The sequence below is a fragment of the Thermobia domestica genome, chromosome 17, assembly GCF_964235325.1.
Source record: "Thermobia domestica chromosome 17, izTheDome1.hap1.1, whole genome shotgun sequence".
Taxonomy (NCBI): Eukaryota; Metazoa; Arthropoda; class Insecta; order Zygentoma; family Lepismatidae; genus Thermobia; species Thermobia domestica.
The window spans coordinates 86,907,593-86,925,484 of NC_137470.1; the positions used below are offsets into that span (position 1 = coordinate 86,907,593).

General features: G+C 37.8%; 1 protein-coding gene across 3 annotated transcripts in view; it reads left to right on the forward strand.

Annotated features, from left to right (window-relative positions):
- LOC145673807 (tyrosine-protein phosphatase non-receptor type 2-like) overlaps positions 1–17,892 on the forward strand; it is a 281,317-nt gene that overhangs the window by 244,527 nt on the left and 18,898 nt on the right. For all 3 annotated transcript variants that reach the window (XR_014128818.1, XM_081743573.1, XM_081743574.1), the window contains exon 8: positions 13,264–13,432. Coding sequence is in view for 2 of the 3 variants with exons in the window: in XM_081743573.1 (XP_081599699.1) it covers positions 13,264–13,432 (169 nt within the window). In the remaining variant the exon portion in view is untranslated. The remainder of the gene's footprint in view (positions 1–13,263; positions 13,433–17,892) is intronic.

Consider the following 17,892-nt stretch of genomic DNA (forward strand, 5'->3'; position numbering starts at 1 on the left):
CGAAATCAGAAAACTGTCACGAAATTTAGCTTTTGGGTCACGATTTTTTTAAACTGTACAAATGTATGTACAGATTGGAAATTTTCCTTCTATAAAACGTCAAAATTCACCACCAAAAATGTCTATGGTCGGCTTTAGACGCTATCAAATCGCAAGCAAAGTAAGTTTCTGTCGCATGGATGAAAATTCGGCCTAATTCGCACTCAAATTTGCTCTTGAAAATGTTAGGAAATTTTATGATTTGGTGAAGAAAAAGTCACGAAATTTCATTTTGGAATTTTAGTAGACACCCTGTGAGACAAACAGGTCAAAGTCAATTCTGTAAGGTAGGCTAAGCTAAGCTAGCTCATATTATACCTAAGTTTTGTACCCGTAAATGCGGTCGCCTGGCATTTGGATGATCTGATGTAGTATTTACAGTCAAGCAACCTGACAGAAATATTTTCTTTAGCATGAAAGAAATATGGTGAAGTTGAATCAACCTTTTTCTTATTTAAATAAGTTCTATAGTTACACACAACGAGAATAGGTTCTATAAGAATGATTCATAGACCTAGAGAATATATGGTAAACTACGTACCGAGGGATAGGTTTTTTTGGTTTGTTTGAGTTTAACGTTCTACGATTATGTCGTGGTGGCTAAGGGAGACAGGACCTACTGATTATAGTGGAATTCGAACCACTTTTTCGTTCAACTATACCCCCACCGGGAATCAAACCCGGGACCACGCACACCAAAGGCAAGCGTGCTAGCCACTAGACCAAGCGGGAGTGTACCGAAGAATAGGCTACCAATCTCAAGGCTGGTTATTACTCCTAGCTGCAATAAACGCGAGCAAACTGTGTAAGATCATGAAAGGGGATTTGTTTCGAACGTTGTTCAGTTATTGGATAGAAACCTTCTAGCCCCTCAATTGTTGGATTCATACATACAATGCACTTATATAATAAGGGACGTTTGTTTAGATTATTGCAGATAATAATAATAAAGAAAAAAACATAATTAATGAATACCTGTTCATGCATTGATGACATCTGAATTTTCAGCTCAAGCGAATGAAGATCCCGCATGGCTCTACGTGGAGACATAACTGCTTATTTCTAATTGCGCTGAATCATATATAGAAGATATATTATGTGTACTCAGTTTGTAACAGTAGTAATTTTTTTTAACAAAGTAATTAATTACAGTTTTCTGAAAATGACTAGGCGTAACCTTCTTTATTCCAAACTATGCTGTGGGTAAGTGTTGAAAGTCTTATTGAATGTCTTTGTCCGTCTTGCAACTCTATCCATTACGACTCTGGAACTCACTAAAGGAACAATAAACACTCCAACCAGAGTATACACACTTATTTATTAAAAACTAAATTACAGTGTAACGGTTTCAACAATTTAACGTTGTCCTCATCAGACACTAACACTAGTGTTTATTATTCCTTTGTCCGTTTGTCGTCAGGTGTCAGAGCAAAATGGGCAAGAGGTGTGGTTTCTTGCAATCGATTCAGCGTCTAAGGCAACGTACTATGTCTACCCCGAACTCTACCAAAACCAAAAATGGTTCAAATTTACTACTTTTGGTTCAATATTGATTTATCTGGGTACATCTTGTCGGCTCTGGATCCGGGTACCCGATTCTTAGTGAATCCGGAGCCGGGTATTTTTGGAACCAGGTAACCCGGATCCGAAATTCTTTAACCATCCCTAGAGTGCATATCCGAAGAACCCTGGTGTTGGATACCATGATCATGTTCATAACGTATTTCGAAAAGGGTTGAAAATTTGACTTTTTTTCGAAAGGTTTTGTTTCGAAAAGATGCTTAGATAAGTATTATATCCAATTACTTATATGGTTTTTAATTGACAAACAAGTCATTTTGCTGTTTGCTATTCAACCCGTTCCGGAGATACGATAAACATTGATTAAGTTGGTGACACCAGTTAACATTATGTAATTGACAGCATATTACAGTTACAATTACCGATAGCTGTTGCTGTAACGTTAGCAAAGCAAAGTAAAATAGGAATCATTTTAAACATTTTTCACACATACGTTATTTAAGCGGTGTTGCAAACTATATTAATACTTATATCTCCGAAACGGGTTGATATATCAAATTATTATAAACGGCAAATTATCATCATGATATCTACCACTAAAATATTGTAGATATGTATTGCCCTATCTGACTTCAGTTGTGCTGTTACTGTGGTAGAGGCTTCCAAATTTGGATGTTTGTCATACTATAGCGCTCTTAGCTTGAAGCCCTGAATAATACATTTGATATTGTAAGTTTTCGTTTAACATGTTGACATGAAATGTATACGAAATGAAGTACGTACCTCACAGAATACTATTTGAAAAATAGTAAAATTTTGTTGGCTTGGCTACACTGTTTATCTGTCGGTACCTGAGAGTGAGTACGTCAGAAGATTTCACTTTAATGATGTTTCCTTTGTACATAATTTCAGTGTTTTTATCTATTGGTTCAGAAGTTGCACGGTTGAAGAAGAAAAAATCTCGCTGCATAAAATATTAGAACTACCCTTCGCATGGAGAAAATATGGAAATATGGTAAAAACTTACGTGGGTTTTGTACGTACAGGATATTCGTTAATGTAAGTGTGATTTTACTGGAGTTACATAACTCATATCAAGCGCCTCTGGATAACGTGTGGGAATAGCAAGTAGTTTTCTCCCACTCGCACCCAAAAACTGTTGACTCCCTCAAATTCATGCAAATCGTTAGAAAAAATCTGTAGTTCATTGCCATTTCACAACAGTTTTTTTTAAGAGGCTCTCCTAATTGAGCTTTGTCAAAATTGAATTGAAATGTGAAATTTTTGAGTTTTACGTCCCATGGTTATGCCGGTTAGGCTAAAGGAGACGGTGATGATGAAAGATGAATGAAATGGTGGAATGAAGAAAGTGGGAGGAAACGGGAAAACACCGAGAAAACCCACGCACACGGTGTTTGTCCACCACAAAGTTCACTTGGCGGGAGCAGAGTTTGAACCCGGGACCCCAAGCACCAGAGGTGAATGCTCTACCACTGAGCCACCGCGGCCCCTTTTGTCAAAATTGAGACTAAACTAAAAACATTGTTTCGAAATTGGGTGCTCATAGATATGTGGAGTAATAATGGAATGACTGGAAATAGGAAACCTCGGAGATACATACTTTATTATTTTCAGAGGGCATTTCTCTTAAAAATCACCCAGCCACTCGTGTGAACATTGTAGAAATGAAGTTGAAATAATTTTTGACAGTAACGGGGTCGAGTAATTTTAGGTTTGAAAGGTCATCTCATGATAAAAGAAGCATTTGATGTAACTGACTAGTTTTTCTATCGAAAATAGCGGGTAGTGTCAACATTGTTTTATTGTTTTGAGGTCTTTTGAAACGATATAACGTATGAAAGAACCGTTGATAAATACAGTTTGGAGGTCTTCCAGCTTCATAGCACTCCGCTTCGTGGGGTAGCTGAATGTTTTTACTTTTGAGCAAGTTAGGAGAGAAGAATGTATAGGTTTTTTTCAAGGTTCTCCCATTTCCTCCCACATTCCCATTCCACCAATTCTTCCATCATTCAGTTGCCTTTATAATTGTCTCCTTAGCCTAAAGGGTATAATCATGGGACGTTAACTTAAATTTCATTTCTTTTCATTTTCAGGATTCTCCCGTTCCTCCCACTTCCTCATTCCACGATTATCATCCATCTAATCATCTCCGTTAGTCCCAGTGCATAATCTTGGGACGTTAAAAAAAAAAAAAAAAAAGTATGTTACGTTTCACAGTGCGAAACTACAGTTAGACTTCCAGACTATGCGAATTCAATACTCAGACTTGAAATAGTGCATCTATAACTACTGGTTGCAACAGAGGAATAAGATTGAAGATTGAAGATTGACCTTGTTCCTCGAACGCTAAATCCATATGAAATACCCATTACTCGCCATCTATTACTGCTTTTGCTCTATGTGGATTAATTTTTAAACCAATAGTGCTAATTGATATATTATTATTTCCAGTTGCAATAGAGGAATAAAATCAGAGGTGAAACGTATTCTTGGGCTACTGAATCCATATACAGGGTGACTGGTAATTCGATGCATTCCGTGCAAGGGATATTCTACAAATACTTTGGAACATTTTACCTATATGAACTGGGGGTCACAAATCATTAGTTTCTGAGTAATTTGCACATGTGTGATTTCTTTGAAATTTGCCAACTAACGAGAGGAGCACGAGAAAGTTTTACCCTGACCCACTTCCACATATGCTAAAAGCGATGAAATTTTACATGTGTAATCCTGCATACCTATGTACGTAACTCTGCACCATTGCTGTGTTATAGGTCCAAACGTGAAGTAAGGCGTAGTGGTCCAAAATCCATTACTGCATCTCATAAAGCAGCATGGCAACATTGCAGAAATACTTGTCCCTAGGAAATGACTACATGGTTGGGAAGATGTGGAATGAAGATGGTGTCAGGTCAAGAGAAAACGCGAACTGTAACAGATTTCATATCCAAGGCCGTATTCGAGCAATTAACAGGTGCGTTGTTTTCCAGGAGGTCAGCATGCCACGCTCTGGAATTTGACAGAATCCCGCTACGCACGCAGCCGTGAGGCATAAAATATCCTGGTAATTGTGGTACTCTTTGCCTGGAAAGCAAGTAGTAATACCCCACGCTGATCCCAAATAAACGTAATCATTACTTTGGTCGCTCAGAGTTGAATACGGACTTCCTTTTGTGTTGGTACGTCGGCACGCTGTCGTTGGTTTGACTAGGTTTTCCCTGGTTATCTTCACTCTCACCAGGCGAAGGTCTAAATAGCATCTTCTTGAAGGCCAGGGCCAGTTCCTTCCCAAATTCTAGACCCACCTAGATGTGGCCCTTCTAGAAAGACCGATATGTTCCCGGAGTTGAAGGTTCGAACCCTTCCATGAGTCATTCTCTTGCATAAATACATAAATAAGTAAATAAAAAACAATCGAATACATCGCTTTAATAACTCAAATGTGTTATTTTGTTATGACTTTCCAAGGTTTACATTTTTACCTTTTTAAGAAGCTTATAACATTACTGTCATTGTAGCAATTGGTACGGCAATGGTCGTAATTTTGTTTTGAGTTATTAAAGAGATGTATTGGATTGGTATTTCTTTATGTATTCATGCAAGGGAATGATTCAAGGAAAGGTTCGAATCTCCAACTCCGGGATCACATTGGTCTTTTAGATGGGTCTAGGATTTGGGAATGAACTGGCCCTGGCCTTCTAGAAGGTACCATCTAGGCCTTCGCCTGATGGGAGTGAAGATAACCAGGGAAAACCTAGTCAGACCAATGACAGCATGGAGATGTACCAACACCATAGGAAATTCGTGTTCGACTCTGAGCGAGTAAAGTCATCATCACGTTTATTTGAGATTAGCATAGGGTATTACTACTTGCTTTCTAGGCAAAAGGTACCATAATTACCGGAAATACATACCTCACTGCTGCGTGCGTTGCGGGATTCTGTAAAATCCAAGAGCGTGGCGTGCTGACAAAAGGTGTCAACCTTTTGGAAAACAACGCACCCGTTCACTGCTCGAATGTTGGCCAGACAGGTGCACCACCCTGGATATGAAATCCGTCACAGCTTGCGTTTCCTTTTGACCGCACACCATTTTCATTCCATCTCTTCCTAATCATGTAGTCATTTTCTAGGGGCAAGTACTTCTGCGATGTTGCCACGATGCTTTCTGAGGTGTAGTAATGGATTTTGAACCTCTACACCTTACTTCACGTTTGGACCTATGACACAGCAATGGTGCAGAGTTACGAGTTGTACATCATCACATGACGTACATAGGTGTGCAGGATTACACGTGTGAAATTTCATCGTGGAAATGGGTCACGCGTACCTCTCGTTAGTCGGCAAATTTCAAAGAAATCACACATGTGCAAATTACTCAGAAACGATATATATCGAGTTTTATCCATTATGCGATTAGTGTTGTAAACGGATAGCATAGGTTTTCACCACCTCCGGTTTGAACAGATATAAAGTCGAGACAAAACTCTTTCTGAATCTGTCAATAAACCACTTCTCGATATATATATATATATATATATATATATAATCTTAGTTTTTGCTCTACAGAAATAAGTGTTGATACCGGAAGTAAAACGAAATTTCAAGTACTTCCAGCATTGGTAGAATGTTGCGGGTGGCAATGGTTTGTTCCCTTTAGACGCTGAAACGATTTCAAGAAAACACTTGTTCTGTGGGGATCAAAATTGAAACTGAATTTTTTTTATTTTTGCCATTTCTGGTTTGAATAGAGGGTTAGGGGAGAAGATGGAACCTATTCTTAGGGCTCTGAGTCGATATAGGAAACCACTTCTCGATATTTCTTTACCGTTTTTGCTCTGATATCTGTCGACAGACAGACAGACGGACGAACATAGCCGTTTTATAAAACTTCCGACACTTATGCATAGCATAGTTAGACAGTATTAAAAAAGAGCAAAGTAAAAGTTAAGAGATGCGCTAGAAAAGAAACAACAAGAGAATGAAGTTAAAAAAAATTCACGTGTAAAAATAATTGATCTATTTTACTTAGGGAGTAAAGTAACGAATGATAACACTCGAAAACATGATTTAAAATCGAGAATTGCTCAGGCAAAAAAGACTGGAAAAAAAAAAAAAGATTTTAGCCGAAACCATTGACTTAGAACTGAAGAAAAGGCTGATGAAACCACATGTGTGGAGTGTGACATTGTGTGGAAGTGAGAGATGGACAGCAGAAGAGGAAAAACTTAGGATGAAATGCTTTCAATTGTGATACTTAGAAGAATGTTAAAAATTAAATTTTCGACAAGATATCAAATGAAAATATTGGAAATGGTAGGAGAAAAAAAGGAGTACACTGAAGAATATTTCGAATAGATAACAGGATGAGTGGATACATTGTAAGACTTGGAACAATTACGCTAGTAGCTATGGAAGGAATCACAGAGGAAAAAATATCTAGAAGAAGAACACGATTAAAATATACGGACCAAATCATAAAGATATGGAAAAGAAAGCTACAAGGAAATAAAAAAAAAAAAAAAAACTAGCTCAGGATAAGGAAGGGTAGAAAGCTGCGTCAAATCAATCGAGAGATTGTTCAACTGAAATGACAGCAATATTTAACAGGGATATGAAGAGCAGTTTCCGCATTATAAGTATAACTTAGTGCATAGATTTCGAGACGAAGCCCCAGAAAAAAATGCTTATCTTATTAGTGAAATAAATGTGAGGTACTCTTGACCATAAGAACTGAAATTGTATAGAGCATTTCAGCGTTGTGATAGAAAGTTTTCGCGAATGCAATAGCATCATTCTATTCTCGAATTTCCAAATTTGCAAGAGAGCAGGCAACAGAAATGGAGCATCATATTTTCCAGAAATAAAACATTATACTTTTCGGATTACCGCATCCTGCCTGCAACACTATACCAGTTGTGCGTACACAACATATTACAGTATCGTTAGTCAAAACACTACATTTTTGTCAGTAAGGAATTTATCTGACAGTACTGTAGCGTTGTGAATGGTATATATATTTATGAAATATGAACAAAATCGCCCAAGTCGATCTCGAGGGAATCGATCAGAAAAATGTCTCTAAGAGTAAACAACCCCGGGTGTATTTTACAAGGAAAAATTACTTATGCCATATTACAGTAAAACCTGTCAACTTGGCCACCTCTCTAAGTTGGCCACCTGCTTATCTTGGCCTGGTTCATCTGGAACCTGCATTTTCCCATAAGGCATTCGTTACTTATTACTCTGTAGGTTGGCCATCTGTCTATCTTGGAAGTTGGCCGCATTGAAGCAATGTTTACCCTATGATGATAATGATAAATTTACCTGTGTATCTTGGCCACGCAAAATACTAGTTTGTAATTTTCTAACTCTTTCGTATTTCCATATGAGAGGCAGATGTTCTGTATTTTTGACTGGAGACAAACAAGCATGGATCCTTACGATTTGCTCTTGGAGATCAATGGCCCGAACACTACCCTATTAAAGGGGTGGTGAAGAAAGATGTGAATGAGAAGAAAGCACACGCAGAAATTCAGGAAATGGTTGTACGTATTTGTTTACCCTGTCTGTTTTGGTAAAACCATTAGTTCTATCGACTGATAGTGAGGAACTTTAGTAATTCCAGGAAATTCTCAAGATTAAAGTTAACCATCTTAATTGTCAAATATTGGCACTTGACGGCTTGTCGAAAGGTAGCGGAGGTTTTGAGATATGAATTTCCTTAAGATTTTCTCAAAATATTTTTACTACGCGGGAAATATTGTAGTTTATTAACAAGAGGTAGTTAATTACAAAATTATAATGTGCATGTGTGCCCTTATATATTATTTAAAAGTAGCTGTCATACCATTGCTTAAAGTTTTACAATCAAGTAATACTACAAATCCTATATTAAAAGTACATCAATCATACTTATTTTCTGTAAGTTGGCCACCTGTGTAAGTTGACCACTTTTTAATGGAACCCATGGTGGCCAACATAGACAGGTTTCACTGTATAATGTTGTTCAAAATATGAGTCGGCTTGACTCGTCGAAAGTGACAAAATCGAACTGACCTGTCAATAGTAAATTATTCCTTGTAGATTTTTCTCAGAAAAACGACTTACGAAATAATGATTTATAAAATATGATCAACTTTTTTTTTTTTTTTTTTTTTTTTTTTTTTGTATCAGAGCCGATAAAGGCAATAAATACGTAATAATATCAAAACAACAATACAGAGAAAAAATATACGAATGTGCCAAAAAGTCTCCTTTTACTAGATGTAAGGATAACCCATTGAAATCCTTGATAATAGCAACCAATTGGTTGATTAATGGCTCTCCTATAATTCCTGATGAAATCAAAACAAAATTGAAAATCCATGACCCAGCCTTACCAATCATATATGGGCTTCCAAAAATACATAAACGTAATGTTCCATTGAGACCAATAGTAGCTTGTTTTCATCATCTTACATATTTACTTTCAAAATGGCTGTATCATAAACTCGTATCATACAATATTCCAGTTAGATACACGGTTAAAAACAGTTTGGAGTTGAAAACATGCTTGAATTCCTTTGTTGCTGCAAATTCCATCCATTTGGCATCTTTTGATATTGTGGAAAGGTATCCATCAATATCAATAGACCTGGCTCTACAGGCAGTGAAAATGACTTTACTTAAACCAAAAGTGAACCCATACGAAATTCAATTAATCTCTCGACTAATAGCCTTTTGTCTAAAGAACAATTTCTTCCAATTTGAAGACACCATTTTTCGACAGGACGATGGATTGGCTGTGGGTAATACCCTTTCTGCAATACTTTCTAATTTGGTAGTGAACATGCTTGAAACAAATATCCTTCCTAAATTTCCTTATATTAGATATTTTCGATATGCTGATGATACTTTGATTTTGTACAAGGACACTCAAGAATTAAATAAACTGTTCGATGAGTTTAATCAAGTTCACCCTAGAATAGAATTTACGAAAGAACTAGAAGAAAATGGTGCTCTTAACTTTCTTGACATTACCATTACAAGACATAACAATAAATTTGTTACTTCGGTATACCGCAAACCTTCTGCTGGTACAAGATATATCAACTTCAAATCATTACATTCATGGCTTCAGAAATTAAATGTTTGGAAAAACTTTTTTAGGAGAATTATTTTACTTTCAGACCTTTCTGAGGATCTCAACAAGGAAATAGAGTATTTATTACAAATTGGACAGGAAAATGGTTTCCAAAAATCTTTATTGTTAAAATGGTACAAACAGGTACAACAGGAGATCGTGGGCACCCACCATCAACCGACAACAGATGCCGTAGCTGACAGATGGATTGGCGTCCCTTTGGTTCCACATTTTTCAGCAAAAATTAAGAAGATTCTGCAAAGACACAACATCAAAATTTCAGAAGTTCCTCCAAAATCCATAGATAAAAACATGACCAATTTTAAACCATTTTTTACTGACCCTTTATAAAGCAGTGGCGTCTATCGTGAAATGTCAGTGTGATAAAGTGTATATAGGTCAAACAAAAAGGAACATTGTACTAGAATAACTGAGCACGTTTGTACCTCGAAATCTTGGAATCCGCAACAGTTATCCGGTCTAGCAACGCATCTTAGAGATTATAACAATCGTATCGTGGAATAATGTTTAATTGAAAAAGCAGAAACAGCAACGGAACGAAAAATTAAAGAATCATATTATATTCACAAACAAAGGCCCTCACTTAACCTGGATAGAGGAGAAATAATATTATTTGGAGTAATCTTTTCACTACATACTTTCACCATTTGGAAAGCAAGAACAGAAAATAGTGAACAGCAGTGTACATTGTCAGTGAGTTTCTATTCCCGTGTGTTTTCATGTTTGACAGAGGATTTGTTTTTTACATATCCTAAACGTTTAACCATTTTTTTCACCACCCTTTATGTTTTTATCCTTTTTGAAATCTACCACAGGCTGATGAAGGAAGTAGCATCTTCCGAAAGCGCTACCTGTTGCATGTAGAAGAAAATTCTGCTACATATTTTTTGCGGTGAGTAATAGCTTTTCCGCTTTTTCTCAATGGACAAAGTCAAAGCGGTTTTCAAGAAGATCACAGTTAAAGATTTTCACTCTCCAGTAAACTCTCCTTCTTTCGAGGGTAGGAAGAAATTTTAGTTTCTGTGTTTTCAGAGACCAATTGTGGATGCGCGGTTAGTTGCCTCAGTTATATCTAAGGGGATTGGTGTGTTAAATGTGTTGTCAGGAACGGTGACCAAGACGATAACGAATTACAAATCTATTGGAAAGAAATCTGCAAAGAATAATAGTGGACAGAAGAGATCTCCAAGTATTAAAGAGGACCGTACAGCGTATGCTGTAAAAGTCCGCAGGTTTCAATTGGCACCTGAAACAGTCTAATCCGATAGTCATAGTCCATTGCGAGTTGCATAGCCTAAACATCTGCGGTCAAGTTACAATTTCTAACCCGCTGATTACCGCTAAAAACTTTTCTGCACAAAGAAAATGATACCAAGTTCGTAAAAGGTGGTCCACTAATTGAAAACTTGTAATGTAGTCTGATAAACCCTCTGTCATTTTATTTCCAACAACAAGTCGTATTTATGTTATACACAGAAAGAATCGCGTGCTCCGAACTTTTCTTCCTACCATGACTTTGAAATGCTGTAAGGCACAATTATCTGATATTCCGTGGGTCCTGTCATCACGTTTACACGACACATTACTGCCAGAGAGAGTGGGCATTTTAAGTAAGAACGTATGTCTTGTGGTTCAGATGCTGATTTATGCCAATCACGCATCAATTCACACTGCTGGATCATTAGGTATGGTTCTGTGAACGTTGAGATGAAGTACAAAACCTACCCTCGCCCACCCAATCCTCAGACTTCAGTATTATTCAACACCTGTGGTCGGTTGTGGAGCTCAGAACTCTGGAACAGATATCCTTTCCCTATCCATCCTATTCGCCTGATTAAGTGCTACACTGCATGAAGAACGCTACAATTTCTCTGGAAACCATTCGTAACTTATGTGCTTTGATTTCATGAAGAATCAGAGCTATTCTGCAGACTAATAGTGGTCTCACACCGTATTAATCAGAAAAGTTGAATTTCTTAAGATGCTTCAGTTATTTTAATAATTATTAAAATCTGGAAGCAAGTAATTCAGACGATTCTTTTGAAAGATTAAGGTCCCTAACTAGATCATTTAGCTCATCTTGATTAAACTGTTGAGGAATTGTTGACATTCCCTCATAATCACTGTCACTTCCATCATCCATGTCACAAGAATGTTCACTACGTTCGTTTTCAGTCTCACAAAGCTCTGGCAAGTGGTGAAACGTTGGGATTGGTATTTCATCGGAATGAACAACTGGACGTCTTGCTGAAGGCAGATCAGGATATGTCCACTTGTTCCGGTTATTTCTATTCATACCCGTAACATTTACCAGGCAGAAATAACAGTCATCAACATGGTTTGTGGGTCCCCTCCAAACCATTGGAACACCAAACTTAAGACTTTTTCTTTTTCCAGTTGTCCACTGTCGCAAGTGTTCAGTACACATTTTACACACAATATGTGGAGCCCACGTTTTATCTTGGTCCCCTAGGCGTACCCTGGAACTACTATATGACTAGTTTCCGTTTAGTACCGACAGATAGCAGCACTAATGAGAAAAGAGCGCCGTTCTTCCAAATAGAAATCTCTATAGAGCACAGTAGGATTTATTTGAGTTGCAGAGTTTATAAGATCATATTCAAACTTGTTATTACGAGAATATTTGTATTTCTTTTGCTTATTTTGTATACTATTGCAAGAAGCATGCAGAAATAGTGGTTACATCATTTATAATTTACATATTTATTTTGGATTGTAATATTTCTTCCACATACATTGTAACGTAAATAACACTACTGGTACAGTAGCCTGTATCTACCAAAGTAGAGCTGATAGAAAAAAACTGCTTACATTATTGGATTCAGCGCCCCACACATAGTTAAAATCAGCTCTAAAATTTTAGGCACCAAGAAAAAATTTTTTTTCTGTAGGCCTGTGTAATCATCTATATGTATATTACGGTGTCTCTCAACCCCCTTATCTCATTTAGTGATCCTTTTGTTTCCCTCTGCAAACTATTCACGATCTGTAAGCCACATTTCACAACGAGTACAATCTGTACCACACGCTGAAAGTAGTTTGACACCGTATTAATCAGCACTTTTTTAATAAAGGTGCTTGCTTCCATTATTTTGATAACTGTATATGAAAGTCTGGTTTAGGATTTTGCACTCCATCTGTTCGACGAATTTTTGGAGATAGACCTTCTCATCACGAAAGTGGGGAATTTGTTGTCTATCGAAAATGATAACTTTCTCTTGCCACGCTTGTCTGTAATGTATAATTTTCACTTAGTGGAGACTATAAGAAACATGCGTGTTACGTTCTAATACCAAAATAAAGCAGTTAGTGCCTTTAAGCACGTGTCTCTGATATATGACATGATGGATTCCGGCAACATTTTTAAGGTACTAGCACTGTTATTAACTTTTTCTGGGTCACTGTATTAATTAAGGGTATTGTTGACATCAGTAAGTGGTAGAGATTATTCTGAATGGTTTCTATTTTATGTTGCACAAAAAATAAATGTATACTGTTTCTTTTTATGTACAGTGTCTGCAGTGGAAAACAATGCAACAGATAATGTAGAACCCCCAGATAGACCATTGCCAAGCTTGCCTGTGGAAGATGGTAGTGAACCTTTAATAAGTTCAGACGAAGATTCCTCACCTACAAACTACCCACAGATGACAATAGTAGAATCGAAGACCAAACGAACCAGGTAAGGGTTTTTGAAGCCAGAAGATTAGGAAGCGCGAAAATGTATTGAAATAATTTTACATTTCACAGGACAGTAATTAGTCTCCTTACTCGGAACATTAAGGAAAACTTAGATCCAATGCTGCAGAAATAAAACTCCTCCATTGGTATCTGTTCTGTGACAATTTCTTTCCAGCCTTTTACCGCCATCATTCAGATTTTATGATTTTTCCCTCGTATTTTTTTCTTGGCTTACCCAGAAACCTTTTTGCTAAATATTATTCAAGTAAGACATTATCTGACATCTGGTAAAGGAAAAAAGAAAAAAAAATCCTAAAGTCCCCTTTTCCTCCTTAGGGCTGCATTTTGTAAATGGGCCTAAGGCACATGGAAAATATGTATGAAAATTTCAGGCTTCTAAGCCTAATAGTTTCGAAGATGTAGAGAACGGCAGAAAAATATTAAAGACCCGCTTTCATCGCTTAGAAGTCGTATTTTGCAAAATCGTTTCTTTTTTACAGCCTAGGGTGAAAGGAAAATCTAATATATAAGTTCTACTTTCAGCAGTTTTGGAGAGCTGGCGAATGGTTTTTCTTAAAAAAAAAAGGGGGGGGGGGCAATGAATCTCAGAACATATGTAAAGGATATATATATATATATGGTGATCAGAAAATTGGAAACACCTGAATGAAATTGCAACTTGCCAGATTAATATGGTGTCGGGCCACCTTTCGCCTTTAGAACAGCCTTGATGCGACATGGGATGGAGGCATAGAGGTCGTGAATGGTAGCAAGTGGAATTTTACACCATTCCTCGTACAGGGCATCGGCCAGTTCTGTCAGAGAGGATGGAGGTGGAAATCGTCGCCGGAGTCGTGTTTCCAAGACGGACCACAGATCTTCAATTATGTTGAGATCTGGGGATTGGGTAGGCCAGGGGAGGTATTGAACTTCTTCCCGATGTTCCTCAAACCACGCTGCAACAACGCCAGCTGTGTGAATGGGTGCATTATCATCTTGGAAGATGGCGTCAGTGTCCGGGAACACGGGAACAACGTCCGGACCATAGGATGCAAGTGGTCTCCTAAAATTGCGACATAATCGTTGGCTGTGATTCGTCCGCTAAGTGTGACCACAGGACCCAATGAAAACCATGATATGGTGACCCACAGCATCACCGAGCTGCCGCCATGTTTCACAGTTGGGCGGAGACACTGCAGATCATAAGCTTCTTTGGGCGTTCTCCACACATAAACACGGCCCGTGGTTGGGAATAGGGAGAAGGATGACTCATCCGACCATATCACACATTTCCAGTCCTCAACGGTCCAAGTTGCATGGTCGCGGCACCATTTGCGGCGTGCGAAAGCGTTATGGTCCCTGATGAGCGGTTTGGCCCGTGCAACACGACCCCGTAAGTTCATGTCATGTAATTCGCAGTGGACTGTGATTGTCGAAACAGGGTGGGGGAGGTGCTGATTGAGTTCCTCCGTCACTTGCTCCGCAGTGGCACGACGGTTCTGCGTGACAATGCGCTTTAATACCCGGCGTGACCTGCCACTCATGATTTTTTTTCCGCCCTCTGTTCCGCTTCCCCGATGTGGTTTTCCCGTGTGTTGTGTAGGCCGTCATCACCTTCGACACTGTCCCACGCGACACACCTAACACAGTAGCCACTGCCGTCACACTCACTCCATATAACCGCGCACCAACAATTTGCCCTCTTTGAAAATCTGAGAGGTCTCCCATTTTACACTACCTCCGTCTGCTGCAGCCACTGGACACTGCTGTTCCACTGCGCCTGACGTAGTATGGAGACCGACCTAACACACCACCACCAGCGGTGCGGCGCTGCGGGCGCCACGACACCACTGCCAACCCATACATCTGACGTGTTGACAACTACAGGTGTTTCCATTTTTCTGATCACCATCTGTATATATATATATATATATATATATATATATATATATATATATATATATATATATATATATATAAAAGTTTCTACTCCTAAAAGGTTCGGAAACGTGGAGAACTACCAAGAGTAATTCTGCAGGTATTCTCTATGCAGATAATGTGTCCTATTTATCAGTCTAATTTCTTGAATGGTGTTCACACATTGAATGTGGGTAATCACACAACACTCCCAGCAAAGCATGTATACTAAAACATCTCTCAAAAGTGCACGAAATTTATACTGTATCTGCGAGATAGTGCCATACGTTGGTTAGTTGGATTGAAATTTAGTTCCTTTCAGCAGAGTGGGTATGTGAGACTTAGACCTACAACTGAACGTGGTATGTAAACCACATGAGCGCCATCGGGAGTTGAACCGGGTCTTCCGTGCCGAAAGTGCATCCGCTAACCATGTAGTCCCAAAAGCAGGGCTCTTTAAAAAAAAAAAAAAAAAAAAAAAATGTTCCTTTCTTTGCTTAAACCAGGTTGTTTTCGGAGAATAAGGTTAAATTGATATTCTGCTTTCCATCACTCGTTGTATTTGTTTTACAGATACAGCAAATTTTTCATTTCTGTATTACTACTTTACAGATTTTCAAGTAGTTTATGGATTAACAGATTTTCTAGTACTTCTTAATATCTACTACCATTTGTTACAAAATTTCAAATTAAATGTGCATATTGTTATAAACAATTTACTGCATTGTATCTCCGAGTTCAAACTATAAGAGTATACACGTCGTTGTGAAATATCAATCAGTACATTTTAAAGATCTGTTAATTAAAAACGAGGAATTACATCTCGTATTTGGTGAGTGTGTTTCCCTTGAACAAAGTTTAAAACATTAGACAAAATGAACATTAGTAAAAGAATCACGCACTAGAAGTTTCAATTTCGTCCGCTAGATGTGAACTGCTGTAGGACGTTTGCTGCCATCTAATGGCGAGATGTGTGACTTCTACTACCTTTTTGCAAAAAAAGAAGAAAAAAGCTTTAGTTCGAAAGTTATCGTGTGGAGTAACGGACAAACGTGAGTGGCTGTTCCTCGTTAAGAGTTAACTGATTCACTCCATTAACGAACTCGGTTGAGAGAATTATTTTAGCTGTCTATAGCCAGAAAAAAAAAAAATAAACAAAAAAATTGCTTCTTCTCAAGACTTGATGTGAGGAGTAACGAACGTACCACCATTGCAATATTATAAGTTCCAGTTGCGTGATTCTAATAACGTTGATGTCAGCATTAAGAGATGTCGTTCTTCTTTGTAATTCGCTTTTCTTGAAGACAAAGGACAGACACAAATATATATATATATATATATATATATATATATATATATATATATATATATATATATATATATATCACTGTTTTATAGATATTTGAGTTACGTTTTGGAATAGCGATTATGCTATCTACATTAATGGGAGATCCTAGATTCAATCCTAGAGTAAGACAATTAGCAGCAAGAGTTCCCTTCAGTGCCAACAAGAAAATGATAGAGTGACACCTAAGGCTCAGGAAGATACGTTTCCAGCTGTGTATACCAAGTTTTTGTTTAATGAACCTTGTCCGTTCACCTTGCTTTAGAATGGCATCTTCTGAGAACTCTGTGTAGGAAATTCTAATCTTTAACTCAAAATGAAGATCTCAGGTGCCCGAAGACAATTAACATTTGTTCAGTTTAATCCCCAATGTGGTTTAGAGTTCAGGGCTTTTCAAAGGGAAGTGGATGGCCTGGCTTTTTGTACGAAACTATACACTAATCGTTAATGTTCTTGATTCGCAATCGGGAGGACCTGGGTTCAAATCTAGTAACCAGCTATTCTTACTGATGAGAGTTTTCCTTAGGTTCGCCAGACGAATACCAGGATGGTACCGTTAAATAAGTCCCTTTCCAACTTCCTTTCTCATTTCTTTTTAGTTTAACATCCCACGAAAGCGTACCGCGGTTAAAGGAGACGAGATAGAGATGCATGATAATAGTGGAATAAAGACAGCGGGAAGAAACGGAAGAACCCCAAGGAAACTGATGCACATGGTGTTTGAGTAACACGAAGTCCAGTTAGCGAGAGCTGATATCTAACGAGGAAGCGCTTTGCTACTGAGCTCTCCTTTCTCGTTATTATTATTGTTATTGGTTTTAGTTGTTAATTATCCCCTTCTAAATTGGTTTCACAGACTGTATTTGGAAGCTTCTTAGGTACACAAATAGTCCTTACTTTGCTGTTCAAGGGACAAGGGTTCAATATAATTAGTGAAATAAGAAGTGCCTATCATATAACACTCGGGTATTCATATTCTTTATACCTTTATAGGAAAACAGTTTAGTTTTCTTTAAAAAGAAGGAAAGTTTTTTTTTTCCTTTAATATATATAATATAAAAGTATGTTTTAAACCTGCCAACCGTGCACAAAGGATCTAGCTAGTGCTGGATGTCTTTTTATTTCTTCTTTTTGGAAGTAGATAATATTACCATTTACTTAAAGTCACAGGAAAGGTGTATTTTCATAGTTAGGACATA